At 38.4% G+C, this 23,801-nt stretch overlaps 2 protein-coding genes and 1 non-coding gene across 5 annotated transcripts in view; all 3 read right to left on the reverse strand.

Annotated features, from left to right (window-relative positions):
• Nucleotides 1-2,028: 2,028 nt before the first annotated feature.
• mrpl28 (mitochondrial ribosomal protein L28) lies at nucleotides 2,029-8,247 on the reverse strand. Of its 2 annotated transcripts, none has more exons than XM_061972089.1 (6): nucleotides 8,116-8,247; nucleotides 5,988-6,279; nucleotides 5,769-5,921; nucleotides 5,569-5,703; nucleotides 5,403-5,489; nucleotides 2,029-2,350 (listed from the first exon to the last, which is right to left on the reverse strand). In XM_061972089.1, exons 2-6 carry the CDS (start codon nucleotides 6,270-6,272, stop codon nucleotides 2,255-2,257), a joined length of 756 nt encoding a protein of 251 aa, XP_061828073.1. In that variant the 5' UTR covers nucleotides 6,273-6,279; nucleotides 8,116-8,247; the 3' UTR covers nucleotides 2,029-2,254. The 2 variants fall into 2 exon arrangements, with proteins under 2 accessions (XP_061828073.1, XP_061828072.1); XM_061972088.1 differs by having other exon boundaries at nucleotides 5,403-5,492.
• A 367-nt stretch (nucleotides 8,248-8,614) lies between these two features.
• trnastop-uca (transfer RNA opal suppressor (anticodon UCA)) lies at nucleotides 8,615-8,701 on the reverse strand. Its single transcript has one exon. It is a non-coding gene; the product is annotated as a tRNA-Sec (tRNA).
• A 986-nt stretch (nucleotides 8,702-9,687) lies between these two features.
• LOC133614222 (proton-coupled zinc antiporter SLC30A1) overlaps nucleotides 9,688-23,801 on the reverse strand; it is a 26,926-nt gene continuing 12,812 nt past the window's right edge. Inside the window, exons 1-7 of one of the 2 annotated variants that reach the window (XM_061972062.2) lie at nucleotides 23,057-23,161; nucleotides 20,335-20,814; nucleotides 17,993-18,178; nucleotides 17,011-17,199; nucleotides 11,856-12,064; nucleotides 11,602-11,789; nucleotides 9,688-10,378 (exon numbers count right to left, since the gene is read on the reverse strand). In XM_061972062.2, the coding sequence (XP_061828046.2) occupies nucleotides 10,144-10,378; nucleotides 11,602-11,789; nucleotides 11,856-12,064; nucleotides 17,011-17,199; nucleotides 17,993-18,178; nucleotides 20,335-20,812 (1,485 nt within the window). In that variant the 5' untranslated portion in view covers nucleotides 20,813-20,814; nucleotides 23,057-23,161 and the 3' untranslated portion in view covers nucleotides 9,688-10,143. Of the gene's footprint in view, nucleotides 10,379-11,601; nucleotides 11,790-11,855; nucleotides 12,065-17,010; nucleotides 17,200-17,992; nucleotides 18,179-20,334; nucleotides 20,815-23,056; nucleotides 23,162-23,801 lie in introns of those variants that run through there. The other variant, XM_061972063.2, reaches the window with a different exon arrangement.

A 23,801-nucleotide genomic window follows, 5' to 3' on the forward strand; every position in this document is an offset into this window, starting at 1 on the left:
TTGAAATCAACCTCAAATGACAACATGGTGGTTGTGACAGATTGTAGCCAAAGGCTGATTTTCATCTGCATTTCATTGCAAAGAAACAAGCTCCCACTAATTCAGCGTTATAGTGACTTGTATTTTTCATGCACTTATTTTTGCTGTATTTATCTGGCACAAGTGGAAAACCGGTCCCTGGAAATAATGCCTACATTAAACCGGTCTGTGGTGCTAAAAATATTGATCCGTTGTGGTGAAGAAGGAGCTGAGCCGGAAGGCAAAGCTCCCAATTTACCGGTCGATCCACGTTCCCATCCTCACCTATGGTCATGAGCTTTGGGTTATGACCGAAAGGACAAGATCAAGGCTACAAGCGGCCGAAATGAGTTTCCTCCGCCAGGTGGCGGGGCTCTCCCTTAGAGATAGGGTGAGAAGCTCTGTCATCCGGGGGGAGCTCAAAGTAAAGCCGCTGCTCCTCCACATGGAGAGGAGCCTGATGAGGTGGTTCGGGCATCCTGCCACCCGAACGCCTCCTTAGGGAGGTGTTTAGGACACGTCCGACCGGTAAGAGGCCACGGGGAAGACCCAGGACATGTTGGGAAGACTATGTCTCCCGGCTGGCCTGGGAACGCCTCGGGATCCCCCGGGAAGAGCTGGACGAAGTGGCTGAGGAGAGGGAAGTCTGGGCTTCCCTGCTTAGGCTGCTGCCCCCGCGACCCGACCTCGGATAAGCGGAAGTAGATGGATGGATGGATGGATGTGGTGCTAAAAAGGTTGGGGACCCCTGAACTAAATTATAAAACAAGAGATTTCAATCCCACATTGGTTTAATGCGGCAGTTTAAACGTTTGTCATATGAATTAACAATGCTAAACTTAGTAAAAAAAATGTTGGCCAGTTGCATCACACATGATGAACATTTCACAACCAGCTAGCAAAGGCTGAAAACATATTTATTATTTCAGTCTGTTTTTTTGTGAGTGTGTGCAGATTCTAAAATTCTACAATCAAACACAACTTAATCACAAAAAACAATGGGAACCAAAAGGTGCAGAATAATCCTTATAGCATGTGTATCAAATAAATGAGCAACCTCATGAGCACTAGTGTGTTTAATCCCTGATTTATTGCAATATTTCACTTATTAGTGTTAAGGAAATATTTTTCCAAATTCAGAAAAAAGGAAATGAATGAGTAGAAGTTACTCTCTTTGGCCTTCGTTTCGCTTGAAAAGACAAACACAATGCTCTCTCCTGACACACACATATTTTTCACTCTAGTTTTAATATTAGGATGTACCAAGGATGACTCGAACAAAATCCTCCGTTTTGGTGAGTCTGCTTATATCTACACAGCCAGGGACTGATGCGATCTGTTAGACTCGTGAATCATTTCATTAATCTAAGTCAGGGGTCGGGAACCTTTTTGGCTGAGAGAGCCATAAAAAGCCAAATATTTTAAAATGTATTTCTGTGAGACCCTTATCATATTTTTTTAACACTGAATACCACTAGATGCGTGCATGTTTAAGTAAGACCAACATTTTTAGAGTACAACAAGTCTATTATTCTTTTTAATAACGTTATTCTGAAGCTAACCAATAATAAACAAAATACTTCTTACCAATAATGCGACGTGTTGAACCGGTGCGGTAGAAAAACAGATGGATGGAATAAAATGCATGAGAATGTTTTGTATTTTGAACGTTATTTTTAACAGTGTGATTACCAGCGGGATTACCGGTACTCATTAATTATTGTGTTAAGCAATGTCAGCTAAGATTTATCTGAGAGCCAGATGCAGTCATCAAAAGAGCCACATCTTGCTCGAGAACCATAGGTTCTCTACCCCTGATCAAAGTGATTAAATAACCAGCCAGCTTTGTAAAGATTTTGCATGGGAAGCGTCTAAAAAAATGGCGAATATCAGTGGAAATATACATACGTTTCCGCCTCATTGGTTTCTTTCTAGCAAAATAGTAGGAGAAGCGAACAAAAGACTATGTTCATATTTTGCTGAAATACTCGGTTAAACAAGTGACAAATGTGACAATGTGATTCTTTTTTAATTACATTATACAGGATAATTAATGGGCAGCGGTTTTATTTGCACCGTTTTTGGATCCATTATTTTCCCTCCTTCCCGTGCATCTCTCTCCAATGTAAAAATACAAAAAGTTTCAACCTATTACAAACTCAAAGAAATGTGATGACACTTCACCAGGAAGAGAAGCTCTTCTTCAGTGGAGCTCCATGGCAGAGGATTCTACTATTCATTTATTCTCAATAAGATGAGGTTCTGACAGTTTCTGGATTTGCAGGTCCTCTATCAGCTTTTCCACACAGACCTTGAACAACGGCTCAGGCGGCTGGTGAGCAAAGGACACATAACCGTTTTAGCACATGCACATTAAAATCAGAAGTGATTACCGGTATTACGAATTAAAGATGATTAGCTAAAATCAAGAATTAGCAAATGAAGATAGCCAATAAAGCATTTCCAGGAAATGTAATCCTTAAATACATGCACACAAGGGTGCGCATTCGCAAACAACATTGTTTGCTGTATGTAATTGGAAATATAACCCCATCAAAAACATTGACACATGTTTGCACTGCACATTTTTGTATTACATGCAAATAATTAACGTTTATAATTAATTTAAAACAATATTAACCCTGTGAAGCATGAATTATTTATGATTATTTTTCATAAATTAAGTGTTTTTATTACTCTCGAGGCATGAAAATATTTTTTTATTGGACAAGATACATTAGAGGTTGATAAAACTGATTGATTAAATAAATTTACGTGAATAAAATTTGATTTTAAACACTGTAAAGATTTTTTTTAATTATCTTTAACAATCTCTTTACATATTTCAACATTCCAATATTGTTAAATGTATTGCAAAAACATCAAGCCCCCTGACTTCAAGCATCACTTGTTTGAAACATAATATACATATTCTAATAATACCTACAATTTAATTTGATTGAATTGATTTGCAGCCAAATGTTACTGCTCAATGAAGTATTTTCAAAGTTGCGGCAATACCACCAATATGATTCAGTTTAAGAGACTGTTCAAACTGCAAGTGCTCACAAAGTACAAAGAAGAACAATTATGATGAACATCTTGAACCTTTTTTTTTTTTAAGATAATGATTATTTATGTATTTAATATTTGTTTAATTTCTATGGTATACGATTTATTTATAAACTGTCTTGTTACAAACAGAGAACAAGGAAATGGGATAAAATTGCTATGATATGAAAAGGGGTAGGCTTAAATAAGCTCTGCTTCTTCCTACTCCTTTTCGGACGTGCTGTAATGAAACAACTGGAAATATGTGATGCATTACATTGTATCGTATGCATGTTCGAAATAAACTGAAACTGAACTGAATACTATAACCAGCAATGCATGAAGTCCTATTTAGTGGACACATGATTAAACACAATTCCCCCAAATCCCAATACTCAATATTCTGAAATTGCTAGCAATATCAGTACTCCTAGTTGTTGCTCAATACATTTATACCTGCAATGATCTCCTAGTAATGGACATATATTTTTGTGCCACTTAGAACAGCTGACCAACAGATGACAGTGTTTCAAAAGACACTGACCAATATGCACCACAGCGTGAAAACTAGAGATAGACTGATATAGATTTTTCAGTCAAGAAAGCCAATAACCAATATTTGGAGCCGATATTTATTTGCAGTAAATGTTATTTAAACCTCAGTAAACAGCTGGACAAGGCTTTAGGTTGTTTTGTTTTGTTAATTATTATTTTTGAGGAAACATCGGACCTGTAGCCACATAGTATTTTATGTAACGCTAATGTTGTGGTTAATTTAGCACCAAACAACATCAGGAGATTTTCATGAACACCTTTATTATGAGTGTCTAATGCTGCACAGTGGGGAAAAAAGGCATTATTCACAAGCAGGGCAAATGGTCTGGTGCTTGAGCAGTGTTTATAACTATCTACTTAACTAATCATTTATTTTTCAAAATACTGTGTCATATGTGTATATACTCTATCTGCTGATGGAGCTCTGGTAAATAAAAAAAGAAATAAAAAAGGCGGTTACAGATATACGTTAAATGCCAAATATCTGCGTCGATAATCGGTCAATCTCGAGTTAAAACTAACATTCTACTCAAGTGGAATATGCAATCATCAATTTATTTTTGGGGGTTTTATTAAATGAACTGTTTTCATTGTAGTTTTTCTGTGTAAATGTAGTTTCTCATAGGCTCTGTTTACACTGCACACCAAAACAGCTTTTTTGGCCACAAGTGACACAGATTAGATTTTATTTTTGCCAGTCTAAATGCTCCAAAGTGCTTCAAATCTGATCTTTTCACAAAATATTTGGGCCACATCAGGATGTAGTCCAAAGTCGATTGGAATTTGATCTTTTCAAATGTGACTTAAGTCTAAACGTAAATGCGACCCGAATGCGACTTTTTCGTTATCTTTGGGTGAGCTATGTCATTCGTGTGCACGGGGAAAGAAGCAGCCAGCAAACTGAAGTGGATACTTCGTCACAGCATTTGGTTTTGATGAGCAAAGTCTTTTTTCGGCGGGCTAATTTTCCGTGCATCACTAGTCAATAGTGTGCAAATAATAAGCTATATGTAATATATGAATATACATTTTGATTCCAAAGAAATAGCGATTGTTGAAGGACCGGAATTGACGCTGTGGCCTATTTGATTACATGTTATGTACATTGACCAAGTTGTTTACGTAAGTGAGTTGAAAAATAAAGCTAAAGTAGATCCATGCTGATGTCCATATCTCTTTTAAATAACAGCCATAAAACAATTAGAACTCTACCAAATATATTACACCATATGTATCCATTCATACATTATATTTTTTCACGTAAAAAACACACAACTAATTTTTAAGGTGGTGCGACCATACCGATGGTGGCAACTTATTTTAATTTGTAGTAGTAGTAGTAGTAGTAGAGACTTTCTTGTTCATTTACAGAATCCAGTCAACTTCCTTTGTTTTCACTTTATCGAACTGCGCATGCAAGTGATGTCGAGGCCACATTGGGGGCTGGGGCGTTTATACTGGAGTCTGATTAAAATCACATTTTAGCTTGCAATGTAAACAGTCAGCTGAAGAAAAAAATCAGATTTGGGTCACTTTGGCCTGCAGTGTAAACTTAGTCATAAATTCCCTTTAAATAGAAAAAGTCTCAACAAGACTACTGCAAATTATTGTACATCAAATAACTATAGAAGTTTTATCATCATGATACCCCAGCTAGATTTCTTATGGAAAGTTTCCCCTTTGCACCCCTCATTGTTAATAAAACTGTCGAATATGTTTCAGTAAAGTGGAGATTTGTCATGAAAAAGGATGTGAAAGTGTTGAAAGAGGAGCATTACCTTGACCTCCAGCTGCCTCTGCTTCTCCACAGCTTCCTCCAGGGTGAGACCCACCCACTCGGCCTCCTCCTCTGGGATCTCAAACTGCTGCTTAGCATTAACACAAACAGCACAAAGAAACGTGTCACCTGCAGATATACGAGCAGAACATCACGTGAGGTCATACCTTGAACTTGTTGTACACCTTCTCTCTTCTCACGGGGTCATCTGGGTACAGCTGAGTGTCTTTGCGAGCCAGGCGAAGCAACATCGCTCTCTTCAGGTCCATCCCCAGTTTGGAGGAGAGATCTTCCTTTGGCGTCTAACAACAAAGGAACAACAAAGGTTCTTGTCGCCTGTATTAAAGCTTTCTGCAGCTTCTCTTACATTGAGGATATAGAGGTCAAAGCCAAAGGCGGCGTCAATGAGGTCCAGAGTGCGAGTCGTGACCGTGATGGTGAACTTGTGGTCCAGGATCTCGCTGTAAAGCTCTCTCTTGAAGAGCTGGGGCTTCCACGTCTTCTTCAAACGGTTGGACATCTACTCACATATATTATTAGCATTACAGAACGCAGAAGACAGACATATATAAATGCATGCGCTCACTTTGTCATTGTTGGCATATCTGTACCCGCATATCCAACCCTCTCCTCCCCACAGACCGTCCTGCGACTCAGGAGGGTAGTAGATGGGGATTGGGATATCTTGCACTCGTTCTTTCTGACCCGTCTTTGGGTTGAGACGGTACTTGACCCCCAAAGGCCTCCAGTGGACCGCAGTGGGCTCTTTCTGCTCCAGGGACTTTAAGTAATGTTCAGGGAGACGGGCATGTATGCCCTCTTTCATCTTAAGGGCATTCCAGATTTTAGGGGAGTATTTTAAAAGAGGCATATTGGATCTGAAAAACAGGAAGAGGAAAATTACTTTTAGATTTGTAAGGACATCTAAACTTTTCATTAATGGTCTGTATGTTTTGGTCAATGAATTTTATTTTCATGAATGGGAATTGAAAAACAAAAGACGATGGGTTTATATGATTTTTATTTTAAAACACAAAACAAAAATTGTAAAAACAAATTGATTTAGTGTGGGTGTGTCAAAGAGCAATGACTAGATCAGGGGTCAGCAACCCGCGGCTCTTGAGAGCCGCCCGAGTGGCTCCCTGGAGCATTTTTAAAAAAGGATTGAAAATGGAAAAACATGGGGGGAAATTTTTTTTTTTTTGTTTGAGTATGGTTTTTGTTTGAGGACAAACATGACACAAACCTTCCTAATTGTTAGAAAGCCCACTGTTTAATATGAGTATTTGGTGAACGTTTTGTCCTACTAATTTCGGCGGTTCTTGAACTCACCATAGTGTGGACTGTGACGCAACAGTTTGTTTACATGTAAAATCTTCCACTTCGTCTTTGTCTCATTTTGTCCACCAAAAGTTTCATGCTGTGCGTGAATGCACAAAAGTGCGCTTTGTTGATGTTATTGACTTGTTGGGAGTGTTAATCAGGCTATTTAGGCTAGCTGTATGTACATATTGCATCATTATGCCTCATGTGTAGGTATATTTGAGCTAATTTAATTACCTTTACTTTTATCCTCTTTGTATATAATTTAGGTTTGCATGTCTCATGCCACATTATCTGTATGTAATATTGGCTGCATTTCAGATAGTCGTTTGTGTGCCATGTTGTTCCAGACCACAGGAAACATTACCGAGCTTACAAAGATTGTAATAAATCTATTAAAAGAAGACAGCCTGCCGTTTCCTTTAACTTTGACACGCACATCTATACCTTTATCCATTAAAAGTCAGTAATTCCCATGAGTTATCTCACCTTCTGAGTAGCATCTGATTTACTAATGGTTTCTAATGTTGTAAAAATGGGTAGAATAAATATTACATTTCAACATTTCTGTCAACAAAGATTTGCTTCAGCCTGCGACACGTAGTCATTTTGATAGTAGGCTATTATAGCTAATATAGACACTTACGTCAAGTGTTGCCTTCATTTTAAGACTTATATACGGCTTTTTATTTTTTGCGGCTCCAGACAGATTTGTTTTTTGTATTTTTGGTCCAATATGGCTCTTTCAACGTTTTGGGTTGCCGACCCCTGGACTAGATCTAAAAACGGTTTGAGTTGAATTGTCTTCTTCATATAACAAGAAAAACTGTACATAACTGCGGTTATGTATAAAACTATATTGATCAACTACAAAAAAACAGCAACTTCCGGTTCCAGTGTCAGAATACTTCATAAAAAACAGCTGTTTTTTGCTAACTGTGATTTTCATTGTTATATGAAATATAAAATGAAAACCAAACCATGTTTTGTATCCAGCTAATTGTTTTTCCGACACAAAATAAGACGTTTGTTTTCCAATTTTATGTTTTGTATTTCAAAATGACATTTAACAAAAGCAATTGTTTTTCAATTCCCATTCATGAAAAGAGAATGCAGTGACTAAAACACTCACTATTCATCTTGCATGAATAATTCGTTTATTTTTGCGAACACACAAAACAATGAAACGTACATGTGAGGAGTAAGACTTAGATGTTAAATTGTATTACTATTACTATATACACGTTACTAAAGTCAGCCTTCTGACTGCAGCATGCTAACCATACACGGCTTGACTGTTAACACCAAGATTGTTCATGGTTTTAATCCAGGCAACTAAATCAATATAAATGTTTTATCTCGTTTAGGAAACTACCACAAGTCTACCTTACCTTGTTAATAAATAAAATCAATTAAATCCTCAGGGAAACAATCTCCAAACGCGCAAGGACATTCTTAACGCCTTCTAGAATTGGGCACATTTCCGCATTGATCGAAGCGCACCCCACCAACGAGGCCTGTCATTGGATAGAGGGAGCTACATTGTCGTTGTTGATTGGCTTAAAAATGGACGCTCCTTCTTGTTCCGGTGAAACCGGGTGCAGCTTTCAAATATAACTTCATTACACAATGAAGGAAATGGTACAAAGACGTTTTAGAAATTGAATTCTACTGAGAATGTTTTGTTTATTTGTAAACAAACAGTAAGTACTTTATTTTAGTAACTGAGTATTTAAGTATTTTAAACTTGCTCTCAAAACATTACCGGCATCTTTTATTCTGAAGTGAAAATGCGAATATTGCTTGAGAAGAAGAAGTACACGTTCAGATTTCAGACTCCCTCATAATTTGACGATGCGCAATCAATAGGCCTTGGAGAAGAAGATAGTACGCCCGAAAGGTGGAATTGAACCACTCTGCCGCCAGGCAGCTACAGGTTTGAAGCCTGCACCCCGGACCACCGAGGATCATCCGGGCACTTACGACAAGCGAGTAGACACATTTTATACTACAGAGAAAGTTTAAACTATCTTAGTTACGGTTCATAGGGTCTCAATCCAATTGTGTATATGTCGAGTAATTATGCTTCATACAAACTGGTGGCCTTAAATTAGTGCCTATTAAGTGCTACATTTCTCAGTACACCTACCGAAAAGGGACAAAACCAGGCATGCTGGAAAATATGCTAAGAGTCTCCGTTCTGATTGGCTGACAAAAACTACGTCATTGCAGGTAAATAATTTGAAGTTTTTACTGTAGAACAGAGGAGGAGACTAACAACACAATAGTAATCGGTTGTTTTTCATACAGGTTTGCCATTTATTGTGTGTCATTTATTCAAACAAATGCATTCTTAAAAAATAAAAATGAATTTACTTTTGCCCACATGTGCAGTTTTGTTTATTTCATTTGAGTGGAACATTTACGAAGTGTTTCTCGGTTCTTTTTAATCAATAAACTGTCCACTATTATCAATATAAATAAAATAAAAATGAATTTACTTTTGCCCACATGTGCAGTTTTGTTTATTTCATTTGAGTGGAACATTTACGAAGTGTTTCTCGGTTCTTTTTAATCAATAAACTGTCCACTATTATCAATATAAATAAAATAAAAATTGCTAAATAAAAAGTATGTTCAATATCTCCCTAATTTTACATTTTGAGTTACAATATATATTTTTGAATATATTTTTTATTATATATCTTAGCCAAAAGCATGCATGTTTGAATTTAGCCAGTATTTTGTTTTTATTCTGAAATGTTTGAAATACAAACGTGTTTGTGCTTATTAAAAGCATGTCACCAAATCTGTTTGGTCAGTATCTAGTTTTATCTAAAAAACAACACAACGTATTTAAGTTTGCTTTGTGCATTTTTACAAAATCATAGCCACAACAAAACTAATATTTGTGTTTTTTGCATGTAACAACAAAATTGTATCTCCAAGTAGATTGACTTTTGTGGTTTTTTTAAATGCAAAAACAGCAAAAATGCATTTTTATATATATAATTTTTTGTTTGATAATACAGTTGCAGTTTTCTGATGTGTTTTATTGAAAGCATGTATCTCCAAATGTTTGTTTTTAGATATAAAGATAAACATTTACAGTAGGTGTCAATGTGCTTTTGTTGTTTAGTGACCCATTAATGTTGTCCCTGGAGTGTTACCTGCGTGGTTGACTTCAATGTGACATTCAGGCTCAGGCTGGCCTCCTCCCATTCATTTGAGTAGAACATTTACAAAGTGTTTCACGGTTCTTTTTAATCAATAAACTGTCCACTAACATTAACACACGTTTAGCATGTATGCAATGCATGCAATCATCTCTGTTATAATATAATAAACAGGATACAGTACTGTATTTAAAAATGTGCGGTCACATGAACCCGTTTTCCTTTATTGTGCGTGTCCTGTGTTTAAGGTACTGCTGTTGTTGTGCTTCCAGCTGCAGGTGCTGGCAGGCCTGTGCAGTCTTGGCTTGCAGGCAGAGGGCAGCAGGTGTGGCCAGCGCAGACTTGACCACATGACAAGCTGCAGACCGAGGGCTCATTTTTGAGGAGAGTCGTGGGGGCAAACTCTGGCTGCACGGTGCAGCAACTCACCCCCGCATTCTGCAGCACCTTGGTGACGCCCGACATCAGGTCAGCACACCTGGTTGTGAGTGTGAAAAGTCATAGTTATCACAAAGAAGCTAACATATTATTTGAAGTGTGATCTTTGTGCACCAAAAAAATGTGATCTCATGTTGGATTGTACGGCGATGTCTTAGCCCGTTGTAATACACTTACTGAAAAACTTGGAAACAAAAAGGACAGGATTCGTATAGGATCTCGGGTGAGAGGAAGGGGGGTCGGTTAATAATTTTTGCAAGGCAGTCTGCCGAAAATAATGGAAAGCGCCATTCTACATAGCAACTGAGGCTGTAGTAAAAGATGGAATTGCCACAGAACAGCTTTTTACATATCCAACACTCTACTGCCGTTGGAGGGCTAAAGTGGATAGTGCACTTTGTCACGTTTCATGTGTCAGGTAAACCGCGACGAATGGGGTCATTTGAATCCCCTTCCTGACTGTATAACATACTTTCATCTAACTATATTTTTCATCCAAATATAGCAGTTTTTATTAAAGAAATTGACAACAGCAACGCATCTTATTCTTTTTTTATGCCTATAATCAATCAAAAAGTATGTTCACTATCTCCCAAATTTTACATTTTGAGTTACAATATATACTTTTTAAAGATACTTTTATTTGTATTTTATATCTTAACCAAAAGCATGCATGTTTGAATTTAGAAGGAATATTGTTTTTTATTCTAAAATGATTGAAATGTAAATGTGTTTGTGCTTATTAAAAAGCATGTCACCATATATGTTTGGTTATCTGAAAAACAACACAATAGTTCAATTTTTGTTCTTTTTTTCCTCTGCTTTGTTGATGTATCTATTTGTTACTTCAGAGTTCTTGACTTTATTTATGAAAACCGACAAAAAGCATGTGTCTCCATCTTTTTTCCAATCAAAAATAAACATATAAAAGAAGATTGTTCCTTGTTTTTAAAATTGTAATACATAAATGATTTTAGAAATTTAAAAAAATACTTCAGTTTTTCTGATAAAGAGAGAAAAAAATATTTTAGATATCTACTGTGTTTTTACCCCATCACCCACACAAACTGCCTTGCTAAAGGGCTCCCCAGTAATGCTTGTGCTGCAGGGAATTAAACCTGGGGGCAATGAAGACAAGCCAACACATTTTACATTACGTCATCTTTATGTGTTTTCTGAGCATATTCTAGCTATCAATAATAAACATACATTGTATTTAGTGCATTTTAGAGCCATTGTGCTACGGCAAAGGTCAAATCTCACCTGTGTGCCGTAAAGGCCGCATGACAGCGCACGTGGACCGAGGCCACCATGAGGGAATCCGCCAATTCCCAAATGTGGAGCTCGTGCACCGCTTCAACTCCTGGCACATTCCCGATCTTCATGGTGACATCTGAGACACACAGGTGTGGAGGCGTGGCCTGCATGAGCATCAGTCCGTACCTGTGCACCTGAGGACGACACAGACAAGAAGTAAGTGGCACGAAGGAGGTACAGTACAGAAAGACTAGATTAACCTGTGGTGAGGTTCCAGCCACCAGTATCATGACAGCCAGAATGGCGAAGCCTGGATCCAGGTAGACCATATAGCCTTCGGGGCCCACCAGCAGCAACACGATGCTCGTGATTAGAACCAGGACTGAAGTGGACAGACTGTGTATGAAGTAGACCCATGTGGGTGGACAGAAGGGCCACCTGCTGCTGGGGTCATGTAATGATGTGTGGTCTGCACATGTGAGGGAAAAAAAGTGATATTTTTTTGGTTTTCTTTCAAAACGTCCAATTAGAACAATGTTTTTCAACCTTTTTTGAGTCAAGGCGCATTTTTTTCATTGAAAAATCCACCAGCAGAAATCATTAAGAAATGAAACTCAGTAGACAATAAAAAGTCGTTGTCGCAATTGCCCATCCATCCATCCATTTTCTACCGCTTATTCCCTTTGGGGTCGCGGGGGGCGCTGGAGCCTATCTCAGCTACAATCGGGCGGAAGGCGGGGTACACCCTGAACAAGTCGCCACCTCATCACAGGGCCAACACAGATAGACAGACAACTTTCACACTCACATTCACACACTAGGGCCAATTTAGTGTTGCCAATCAACCTATCCCCAGGTGCATGTCTTTGGAGGTGGGAGGAAGCCGGAGTACGCAGTCACGGGGAGAACATGCAAACTCCACACAGAAAGATCCCGAGCCCGGGATTGAACCCAAGACGACTCAGGACCTTCGTAATGTGAGGCAGATGCACTAACCCCTCTTCCACCGTGCTGCCCGTTGTCGCAATTGTTGGATATAAATTTAAACCATAACCAACCATGCATCAATATAGCTCTTGTCTCAAAGTAGGTCTACTATCACGACGTGACTTATTTAGAGTTTTTTGGTTGTGCGCCCGTGCATATTGTTTTAGTCCTATTTTGGTGTCTTTTCCTGTTTTCTGGTATTTTTCTGTTGCAGTTTCATGTCTTCCTTCAACGCTATTCCCCGCACCCGCTTTGTTTTCGCAATCAAGACTATTAAAGTTGTGCGGACGCTATCCTTCTTTGTGGGGACATTGTTGATTGTCATGTCATGTACGAATTAATACTTTGTGGACGCCGTCTGCTCCACACTCTGTAAGTCTTTGCTGTCGTCCAGCCTTCTGTTTTTGTTTACTTTACAGCCAGTTCAGTTTCAGTTTCGTTTTGCATAGTCATCCCTAAGCTTCAACGCATTTTTTAGGGGCACTCGCCTTTTGTTTATTTTTGGTTTAAGCATTAGATACGGTGTTTACGAAGCAATTAGCTACCTGCTTCCACCTACTGATATAGAAGAGTATAACACGATTACTCTGCCGAGCTCTAGACAGCACCGACACTCAACAACGGCACTTTATTTGCAGATTATAATTACTGGTGTGCAAAAAATATTTTTAACCCAAATAGGTGAAATAACAATGTCCCACGGCACATTTGTGTGTCACGGCACAGTGGTTGAAAAACACTGAATTAGAATGTGCAGGCATCCTCCCTGTACTTCCCACAGCCACCAGGTGGCATGCTTCCATTAAAACTGTACTAATAAAACACTTTGTTTGATAAAAGATAATCTTTTTTATATTTTTTATATTTTGACTATCTAAGTAATATTGCAGCAGAACAATTTGAACAATATTAAAGTTAAAGTACCAATGATTGTCACACACACACACTAGGTGTGGCAAAATTATTCTCTGCATTTGACCCATCACACTTGATCACCCCCCGGGAGGTGAGGGGAGCAGTGGGCAGCAGCGGTGGCCGCGCCCGGGAGTTGTTTTTGGTGATTTAACCCCCAATTCCAACCCTTGTTGCATCTAAGTCTGTGTGTTTATGATCAAATCTGCCTGACCGTGTTTTAATGTGTGTGTCCGACTGTAGATTTGTGTTTGTGGAAAAACAATCTGTGCGTTCGTGTTGCGATTTGTCTGTCCGTGTTTAGATTCGTCGAGGATTCCTGCTTCACACAGAGTTGAATACAGAAGTACATGTTTTAAACAAACACACAAATCTAAACACAGACACACAAATTGCAACACGGTCACAGAGATTGTTTTGATTTGCAGATAGTTTTGTTACAATGATACTTCCCTATTTAGAATATATGTGTGTGTCTGTCTTTAGATTTGCATGTGTGTAATAACAATTTGTGCGTCTATTTTGCGAAATGTGTGTCTGTGTTTTGATTTGTCGAGGATTCCTCCTTCACACGGAGTCGAACACAGAAGCACAAATTGTTTCATGTAAACAAACACAAATCTAAACACAGACACACAAATTGCAACACAGACGCAGATATTGTTTTGATTTGCAAATAGATTTGTTACAATGATAATTCCCTATTCAAAATAGATTTGTGTGTCCGTCTTTAGATTTGTCTGTGTGTAAAAACAATCTGTGCGTCCGTGTTGCGACTTGTATGTCTGTGTTAAGATTTGTTGAGGATTACTGCTTCACACAGAGTTGAACACAGAAGCACAACATGTTTTATACAAACACACAAATCTAAACACAGACACACATATCACAACACACACAAACAGATTTTTAGTTTACACGCATACATATACTGTATAAACACAGACACATATTGCAACATGGAGACACAGACTGTTTTAAACACACAAATCTAAACACAGACACACATATCGCAACACGAACAAACTGATTTAGATTTTCACACACACAAATTTAAACACAGACACACAAATTGCAACACGGTCACAGAGATTGTTTTGATTTGCAGATAGTTTTGTTACAATGATACTTGCCTATTTAGAATAGATTTGTGTGTCTGTGTTTGGATTTGTATGTGTGGAAAAACAATCTGTGCGCCTATGTTGTGATTTGTGTGTCTGTGTTTTGATTTGTCGAGGATTCCTGCTTGAATACAAACGCACAAATTGTTTCATATAATCACATATAAATCTAAACACTGACACATATACTGCAACACGGACAAACATATTTTTAGTTCACACACAAACATAAACTGAATAAACACAGACACACACATCACAACTTGGATGCACATATTGTTTTAAACACACACAAATCCAAACACAGACACATGTATCTCGAGATGGACCAACAAATGTTTTGTTTACACGCACCCAAATATAAACACAGACACACACATTGCAACTTGCACGCACAGATTGTTTTAAACACACACAAATCTAAACACAGACACATATATTGCAACACAAACACACATATTGTTTTCAACACACACAAATCTAAACACAGACAGACATCACAACATGGACGCAGAGATTGTTTTGATTTGCAGATAGTTTTGTTACAATGATACTTCCCTATTTAGAATAGATTTGTGTGTCTGTCTTTAGATTTGTATGTGTGGAAAAACAATCTGCGCATGTACGTTGCGATTTGTGTGTCTGTGTTTCAACTTGTCGAGGATTCCTGCTTCACACAGAGTTGAACACAGAAGCACAAATTGTTTCATAAAACACATATAAATCTAAACACAGACTCTTACGTACATCGCAACACGGACAAACAGATTTTTAGTTCACACTTAAACTTATACTGAATAAACACAGACACACACATCGCAACTTGGACGCACAGATTGTTTAAACACACACACATCTAAACACAGACACACGTATATCAACATGGACAAACAGATGTTTTGTTTACACGCACCCAAATCTAAACACAGACCCACACATTGCAACTTGGACGCACAGATTGTTCAAACACACACAAATCTAAACACAGACACACATATCTTAACATGGACAAACAGATGTTTTGTTTACACGCACCCAAATCTAAACACAGACACACACATTGCAACTTGGACGCACAGATTGTTTCAAACACACACAAATTTAAACACAGACACACATATCTTAACATGGACAAACAGATGTTTTGTTTACACGCACCCAAATCTAAACACAGACCCACACATTGCAACTTGGACGCACAGATTGTTTCAAACACACACAAATCTAAACACAGACACACACATCTTAACATAGACAAACAGATGTTTTGTTTACACGCACCCAAATCTAAACACAGACACACACATTGCAACTTGGTCGCACAGATTGTTTTAAACACACACAAATCCAAACGCAGCCACACAAATCGCCACACAAACACACATATTGTTTTAAACACACACAAAACGAAACACAGACACACATATCTCAATATGGACAAACAGATGTTTTGTTTACACGCACCCAAATCTAAACACAGACACAAACATTGCAACTTGGTCGCACAGATTGTTTTAAACACACACAAATCCAAACACAGACACACACATTGCAACTTGGTCGCACAGATTGTTTTAAACACACACAAATCTAAACACAGACACACATATCTCAATATGGACAAACAGATGTTTTGTTTACACGCACCCAAATCTAAACACAGACACACACATTGCAACTTGGTCGCACAGATTGTTTTAAGCACACACAAATCTAAACACAGACACACACATTGCAACTTGGTTGCACAGATTGTTTTAAACACACACAAATCTAAACACAGACACACATATCTCAATATGGACAAACAGATGTTTTGTTTACACGCACCCAAATCTAAACACAGACACACACATTGCAACTTGGTCGCACAGATTGTTTTAAACACACACACATATCTCAAAATGGACAAACAGATGTTTTGTTTACACGCACCAAAGTCTAAACACAGACACACACATTGTAACTTGGTCGCACAGATTGTTTTAAACACACACAAATCTAAACACAGACACACATATCTCAACATGGACAAACAGATGTTTTGTTTACACACACCCAAATCCAAACACAGACACACACATTGCAACTTTGTCGCACAGATTGTTTTAAACACGCACAAATCTAAACACAGACACACAAATCGCCACACAAACACACATATTGTTTTGATTTTCAAATTTTTTTTTTCATAATAAATACTTCCATAATTAGAATAATGTTGCCTGCAGTTCTATCACAAAGTAGTAGTAGTGTCACTGCTGAGTGGTACCAAGTAGCAAACAATTTTATTTATAACGACAATCAATTAGGATGCCCATTAATGGTTAATTGGAATATATTGTTTTCTATGAAAAACCTTAATATAAAATGTATCATCTAACTCGTGCATTACCGAGACATCCATCGTCTTTAGGCAGACTCTCGGGTTTGCAGGGCTTCAGATCCTGGAAACACGTCCCTCCATCTGGAACACTGGAGCTTGCCGGGTTACAGAGGACCAGCTCCCCGCTGTGGTCCGAGGGGCGCTCCGTTTCAGACTGAACTCTGCAAACTTCAACTGGGGAGTGCTCCTGAGCCAAGGCTGTGGGAGCGGAGTAGTGGAATGATAAAACATTAAGATTTTCCTTCATCACTCCTGCACATACAGTCTAATTCAGAGATGTCAAACTCATTTTAGATCGGGGGCCACATAGCGAAAAATCTACTCCGAAGTGAGCCGGACTGGTAAAATCGATAACTTCAAAATAAAGTAAAAGTAAAGTACCCATGATTGTCACACACACACACTAGGTGTGGCGAAATTATTCTCTGCATTTGACCCATTACCCTTGATCACCCCCTGGGAGGTGAGGGGAGCAGTGAGGAGCAGCGGTGGCTGCGCTCGGTAATCATTTTGGTGATTTAACCCCCAATTCCAACCCTTGATGCTGAGTGCCAAGCAGGGAGGTAATGGGTCCCATTTTTATAGTCTTTGGTATGACTCGGCCGGGGTTTGAACTCACGACCTACCCATCTCAGATTGTTTTCTTTGTTTAAAAATAGAACAAGCACATTCTGAAATTTTACAAATCATAATGTACGGCGCGAGAGTCTGTTTAAATAAAAAGTGTTTCTCGCCTAACTGTCGGTCATTTGTTCTTAATAATGATCTGCCAGCAGCCAGCGTCATCTCACAAGATGAAATGCTGTGAAATGTCAATCAATTTGATGATCGCTAAATTTTCAGGTCTATTTTTTCAATGCCTGGCTGGCGATCGACTGACACATCCTCCGCGATCGACCGGTAGCTCATGATCGATGTAACGGGCACCCCTGGTTTAATGGAATGACTAGAAATGTGTTTCATGAAAAACCTCAATAATAACACAACTTACCGGGACATCCGCCGTCTTTAAGCAGACTCTCGGGTTTGCAGGGCTTCGGATCCTGCGCTCCATCCTGGGAACGCCTCCCTCCATCTGGAACACTGGAGCTTGCCGGGTCACAGAGGACCAGCTCCCCGCTGTGGTCCGAGGAGCGCTCCGTTTCAGACTGAACTCTGCTAACCTCCTGAGCCAAGGCTGTGGGAGCGGAACATTGGAATGATAAACATGGGAGAGACCTTCCTTCATCACACCTGCACATGCACTCTAAATCAAAGAGCATCACTTAAGACCATGGAAGATGACGACATAACCATATAGCTATTGTGTCATGACAAGCACGTATATCCAAAGCATGTATCGGCATATTTTCTGCAAAATTTAATTAATTTACTTCAAACATGTAAACAGATACATCACATATTACATACAGTATGTTCCTTTCTCTTTACAACATGTTCCAAAAGGAGTAGGAAGAAGCAAAGCTGATTTAATCCTACCCCTTTTCCAATTTGTAGCAATTACTCTCTTAATAGTTAAGCCAGTCATGATTCACATATGAGATGAATAATATCTAATTTTCAACAAAGTTCAAGACTCTTCTTCCTTGTACTTTGTAAACACTCGTTGTTTGTACAGTCTCTTCAACAGGATCTTATTAGTACATTGTTTGACATCTTTGCATAATTTGTTCAATAATTGAATTCCAAATAATACTGATCTTAAGCTTAAGGTCTTAAACAGGGGTGTCAAATTCATTTTAGATCGGAGGCCACATGGAGAAAAATGTACTCCCAAGTGGACCGGACTGGTAAAAATCACGGCACGATAACTTCAAAATAAAGACAACTTCAGATTGTTTTCTTTGTTAAAAAATAGAACAGGCATGGCGTGGCGCAGTAGAAGAATGGCCGTGCGCGACCCGAGGGTCCCTGGTTCAATCCCCACCTAGTATCAACCTCGTCATGTCCGTTGTGTCCTGAGCAAGACACTTCACCCTTGCTCCTGATGGGTGCTGGTTAGCGCCTTGCATGGCAGCTCCCTCCATCAGTGTGTGAATGTGTGTGTGAAAGGGTAAATGTGGAAGTAGTGTCAAAGCGCTTTGAGTACCTTGAAGGTAGAAAAGCGCTATACAAGTACAACCCATTTATCATTTATTCTGAAAATGTACAAATCATAATGTTGTTGGGTTTTGTTTTTACACCTACATGTTGCGGTTAATTTATTTGTCGTTATTTATATTTTCTGAATAAATTATGCGATAATGTTCATCAGTCAACTCATCGGTGTTAATTTTCAATCTATCAAAATAAAAAAAATTATATCAAAATCAACTTACAGGATGTTATTTATGTAGTTTGATCATTTTCCTCAACTGATGTACTAACATCATGTGGTTTATTTTGTACATATGTAGCATCATCTACAAAGATACAAAGAATTGCTATTGCGCAATCCAGTGGACACATTTAGAACAGCAGTTTCTTTCATTCAAAAATTTAAAGTTAATTTTTATACTTAAAAAACTCATCCCGCGGGCCGGATACAACCTGTTCGCGGGCCTGATGCGGCCCTCGGGCCGTACGTTTGACACCCCTGGTCTTACGTGTTGGACAAACTTTATTGAGGTTATATTTTTTTCCTATTTTTTGAGAAGAATTGTTGTACATTCTTGGGTAGCAGGTTATAGTTTGCTTTGTGCATTTTTACAAAATTATATAACTAATATTTGTCATTTTTCTGCGTAACAACCAACTTGTATCTCCAAGTAGATTGACTTTTGTGTTTTTTTTAAAGGCAAAAACAGCAAAAATACATTTTTATATATAATTTTTTGTTCGATGAGGTAGCGACTTGTCCAGGGTGTACCCCGCCTTCCGCCCGAATGCAGCTGAGATAGGCTCCAGCACCCCCCGCGACCCCAAAAGGGACAAGCGGTAGAAAATGGATGGATTTTTTGTTTGATAATACAGTTGCAGTTTTCTTATGTGTTTTATCAAAAGCATGTATCTGCAAATGTTTTTTTGTTTTTTTAATAGTAGTGAATTATATTTATATAGCGTTTTTCTCTAGTGACTCAAAGCTCTTTACATTGTGACACCCAATATCTAAGTTACATTTAAACCAGTGTGGGTGGCACTGGGAGCAGGTGGGTAAAGTGTCTTGCCTAAGGACACAACAGCAGTGACTAGGTTGGCAGAAGCGGGGATCGAACCTGGAACCCTCAAGTTGCTGGCACGGCCACTCTACCAACCGAGCTATACCGCCCCTAATTTTTACGTTTCAAGTTTTTAGATATAATGATAAACATTTTGTTGTTTAGTGACCCATTAATGTTGTCCCTGGAGTGTTACCTGCGTGGTTGACTTCGACGTGACATTCAGGCTCAGGCTGGCCCCCTTGCTGCTGATTCCAGGTCAGCCATACGAACACCACCACCTTGTGCAGCAGACTGACCAGGCCGGTGACTAACAGCAACAAGGGCCGCTCCACAGGGTGGGGGTCCAGGGGGAAACTGATGACTTGCATCAAGCAGGAGATGCAAAGAGAGGCCAGCACGAGAGCAGAGAGAAAGGCCCCCACAGGCCCAGTCCTGCTGTCAGGGTGGGACACGTGACCCAATAGTGGCCTAAGAGGCGTGTGGCGGGGCTGAACGCCGGGTCCTCTGGGGGGCTTCGGTTGTGGGTGTGGAAGAGCAATGTGCATGAGGATGAAGAGGGTGTGGAAGCCATCCAACAGCGTGGTGAAGGACCTGCACAGCTGACTGATGCCCAGCTGCAATAGCAGCAGCAGGATGGTGACGCCCAGCCTGCACCAACATGACACCTTCATGCCTGCCCACAAACACCATTTTCACTCCTTTATTGATGACATATTTTTTTATTACATTAAAAAAAGTGTATTTGATTTGAAACATTTTTTTAATATAAATAAATATATATACATATACACGTTTGTGGAAAAGTGTTCTGTAGTCTGACGAGTCCACATTTCACAATGTTTTTGGAAACTGTGGACATCGTGTCCTCCAGACCAAAGAGGAAAAGAACCATCCGGACTGTTATAGGTTCAAAGTTCAAAAGCCAGCATCTGTGATGGTATGGGGGTGTATTAGTGCCCAAGGCATGGGTAACTTACACATCTGTATTTTGTATAGGCATCATTAATGCTGAACGGTAAATAAAGGTTTTGGAGCAACATATATTGCCATCCAAACAACGTGTTTTTCATGGACGCCCCTGCTTATTTCAGCAAGACAATGCCAAGCCACATTCTGCAAATGTTACAACAGCGTGGCTCCATAGTAAAAGAGTGCGGGTACTAGACTGGCCTGCCTGTTGTCCAGACCTGTCTCCCATTGAAAGTGTGTGGCGCATTATGAAGCCTAAAATACCACAACGGAGACCCCCGGACTGTTGAACAACTTAAGCTGTACATCAAGCAAGAATGGGAAAGAATTCCACCTGAGAAGCTTAAAAAATTGGTCTCCTCAGTTCCCAAACGTTTACTGAGTGTTGTTAAAAGGAAAGGCCATGTAACACAGTGGTAAAAATGCCCCTGTGCCAACTGTTTTGCAATGTGTTGCTGCCATTAAATTCTAAGTTAATGATTATTTGCAAAAAAAGATTAAGTTCCTCAGTTGAAACATTAAATATCTTGTGTTTGCAGTCTATTCAATTAAATATAAGTTGCATCAGTCCATCTTAGATGAGCTCGGACCCAGCGAAGCCGGTGGCATTTCTGGGTGTTGTTGATAAATGGCTTTGGCTTTGCATAGTAGAGTTTTAACTTGCACTTACAGATGTAGCAACGAACTGTAGTTACTGTCAGTGGTTTTCTGAAGTGTTCCTGAGCCCATTTGGTGATATCCTTTACACACTGATGTCGCTTTTTGATGCCGTACCGCCTGAGGGATTGAAGGTCACGGGCATTCAATGATGTTTTTTGGCCTTGCCGCTTACATGTATTAATTTCTCCAGATTCTGATTGGTGATTGGTCTCATACTACTGTAATATTAATATTTTCAGTTCATGTAGCCATTATTATGCTTAATTTAGGCCAAACATACTTTAAAATGTCCCAGGATAAAAAAATAGGTAGTAAAAATTAATAAACATTTTTTTAGAGCATGTATTTCCAAAGTTGGTAAGCAGGAGTCTTTTTTATTAATAATAAAATCAACAACAAAAATGTGTTCGTTACTTGCATGATGTAAAACAAATATTTAACGTTTGTATGGTGGTTTACAGCAATAAGTAGCATTTGTTGTTTTTTGCTTCACAAAAACATTTATACACGCATTTCCAGTTAGCGCCACCAGGAGTTTATGTAATCATTGTGTCGGTTTGTAGGTCAGTTAGTTAATTATAAATGATAAAATAACACAAAACATAAAGGGCCAGATTGTTTCCCCACCTCCACCCACAGAGACAAAGACAGTGGTTGATTGACAGGAGGCTTCTCTACGTTTCTTCATTCCGCTTTAGCTCCAAAAAGGTATGGGCGCGTTTTTTTTAGACTTTCAGGAAATGTCACAAATGGGTTGAGGAACAAGTGATTGCATTTTGGGGCTGATCCGGATTGTCTGGATTCAGGACTTTTTTACAATTGAGAGGTCTGTGTTCTCTCAGTGCCTGTGTAGTTTGCTTTGTTTTTTGTTTTGTTTGTTTTTTAACCCAAATCCAGCAAAAAAACATGTATTTGATTTTTTTGTTCTATGCAGCTCCAAATTTTGTGATTTTTGGGAGGCTCTCAAATTTCTTTTGGACTTTTCTTTGTTTAAAAACAACAGCAAAAGGAAACATAATTATTCACTTTGTGCAGATATATTTGTCATGTAGTAGCTTAAAATACTTTGTCTATTTGCTGGTAAAAAAAACATACTCATTATTATTATTACACATTCTTCCACATATCATATTTGAAACAGCATTTTACTGCTGTGTGTGGGGTGGGATGAATACAAAGTGATAGTAAAGGATGTTGTTTATTATACACTGCACAAGCTGAGTCAACATATTTCTATATACAAACATCTGTCTGCTAAAAGTTGTCTACGTTTAGGTCATAATTACCTTTGAAGATGAAGAAGAAGAAGAAGACCTGCTAGTCAAAAATATAATATTTATAAATGTCCCAAAGTGTTCCTCATTGTGTTCAGCATCTCAACGCTATGAAAACTACTCTGCTCTAATTTAATCTCTGTCATGTGAGTCGTCCCATGGGAGGGACCTGGGAGGATCTATCTATCTATCTATCTATCTATCTATCTATCTATCTGTAACCAACACCAAATCTACTGTAATTTCAAAGATGTCTTTACGTGTGTGTTATTTACTTTTACTAGCTTTCCCTCGAAACTTGTACTTAATAATTAAATAATATACATTAAAAATATATATATATTTTTTTTTTGCTCATTTTATATTTCAGAGAGTACATTTTTTTAGATTCTACTACAAAATTAAATAATAACAATAAAACAATTATATATTTGTATTTGCTCTTTTTCTTTTTCCAAAATTCTACTTCAAAATTAAATAATTCTCTTATTTAAATACTCTTTTTCTGTATTTATTTCGAGTGTTTATTTATTTCAATTATACATTTATTTTTAGATTTGACTTTTTATTAGAACTTTTTATTAATGTATGGTGTCCTTTGGAGTCTTCATAAGGTGCCTACACACAATCAAAATGTATTACTATTATTACCATAATGACTGTGTCATTTCATACCATAATTCTATACAATATATATATATATATATATATATATATATATACAGTGGGGCAAAAAAGTATTTAGTCAGTCACCAAT

Source organism: Nerophis lumbriciformis, linkage group LG17 (assembly GCF_033978685.3).
Source record: "Nerophis lumbriciformis linkage group LG17, RoL_Nlum_v2.1, whole genome shotgun sequence".
NCBI classification, from domain to species: Eukaryota; Metazoa; Chordata; class Actinopteri; order Syngnathiformes; family Syngnathidae; genus Nerophis; species Nerophis lumbriciformis.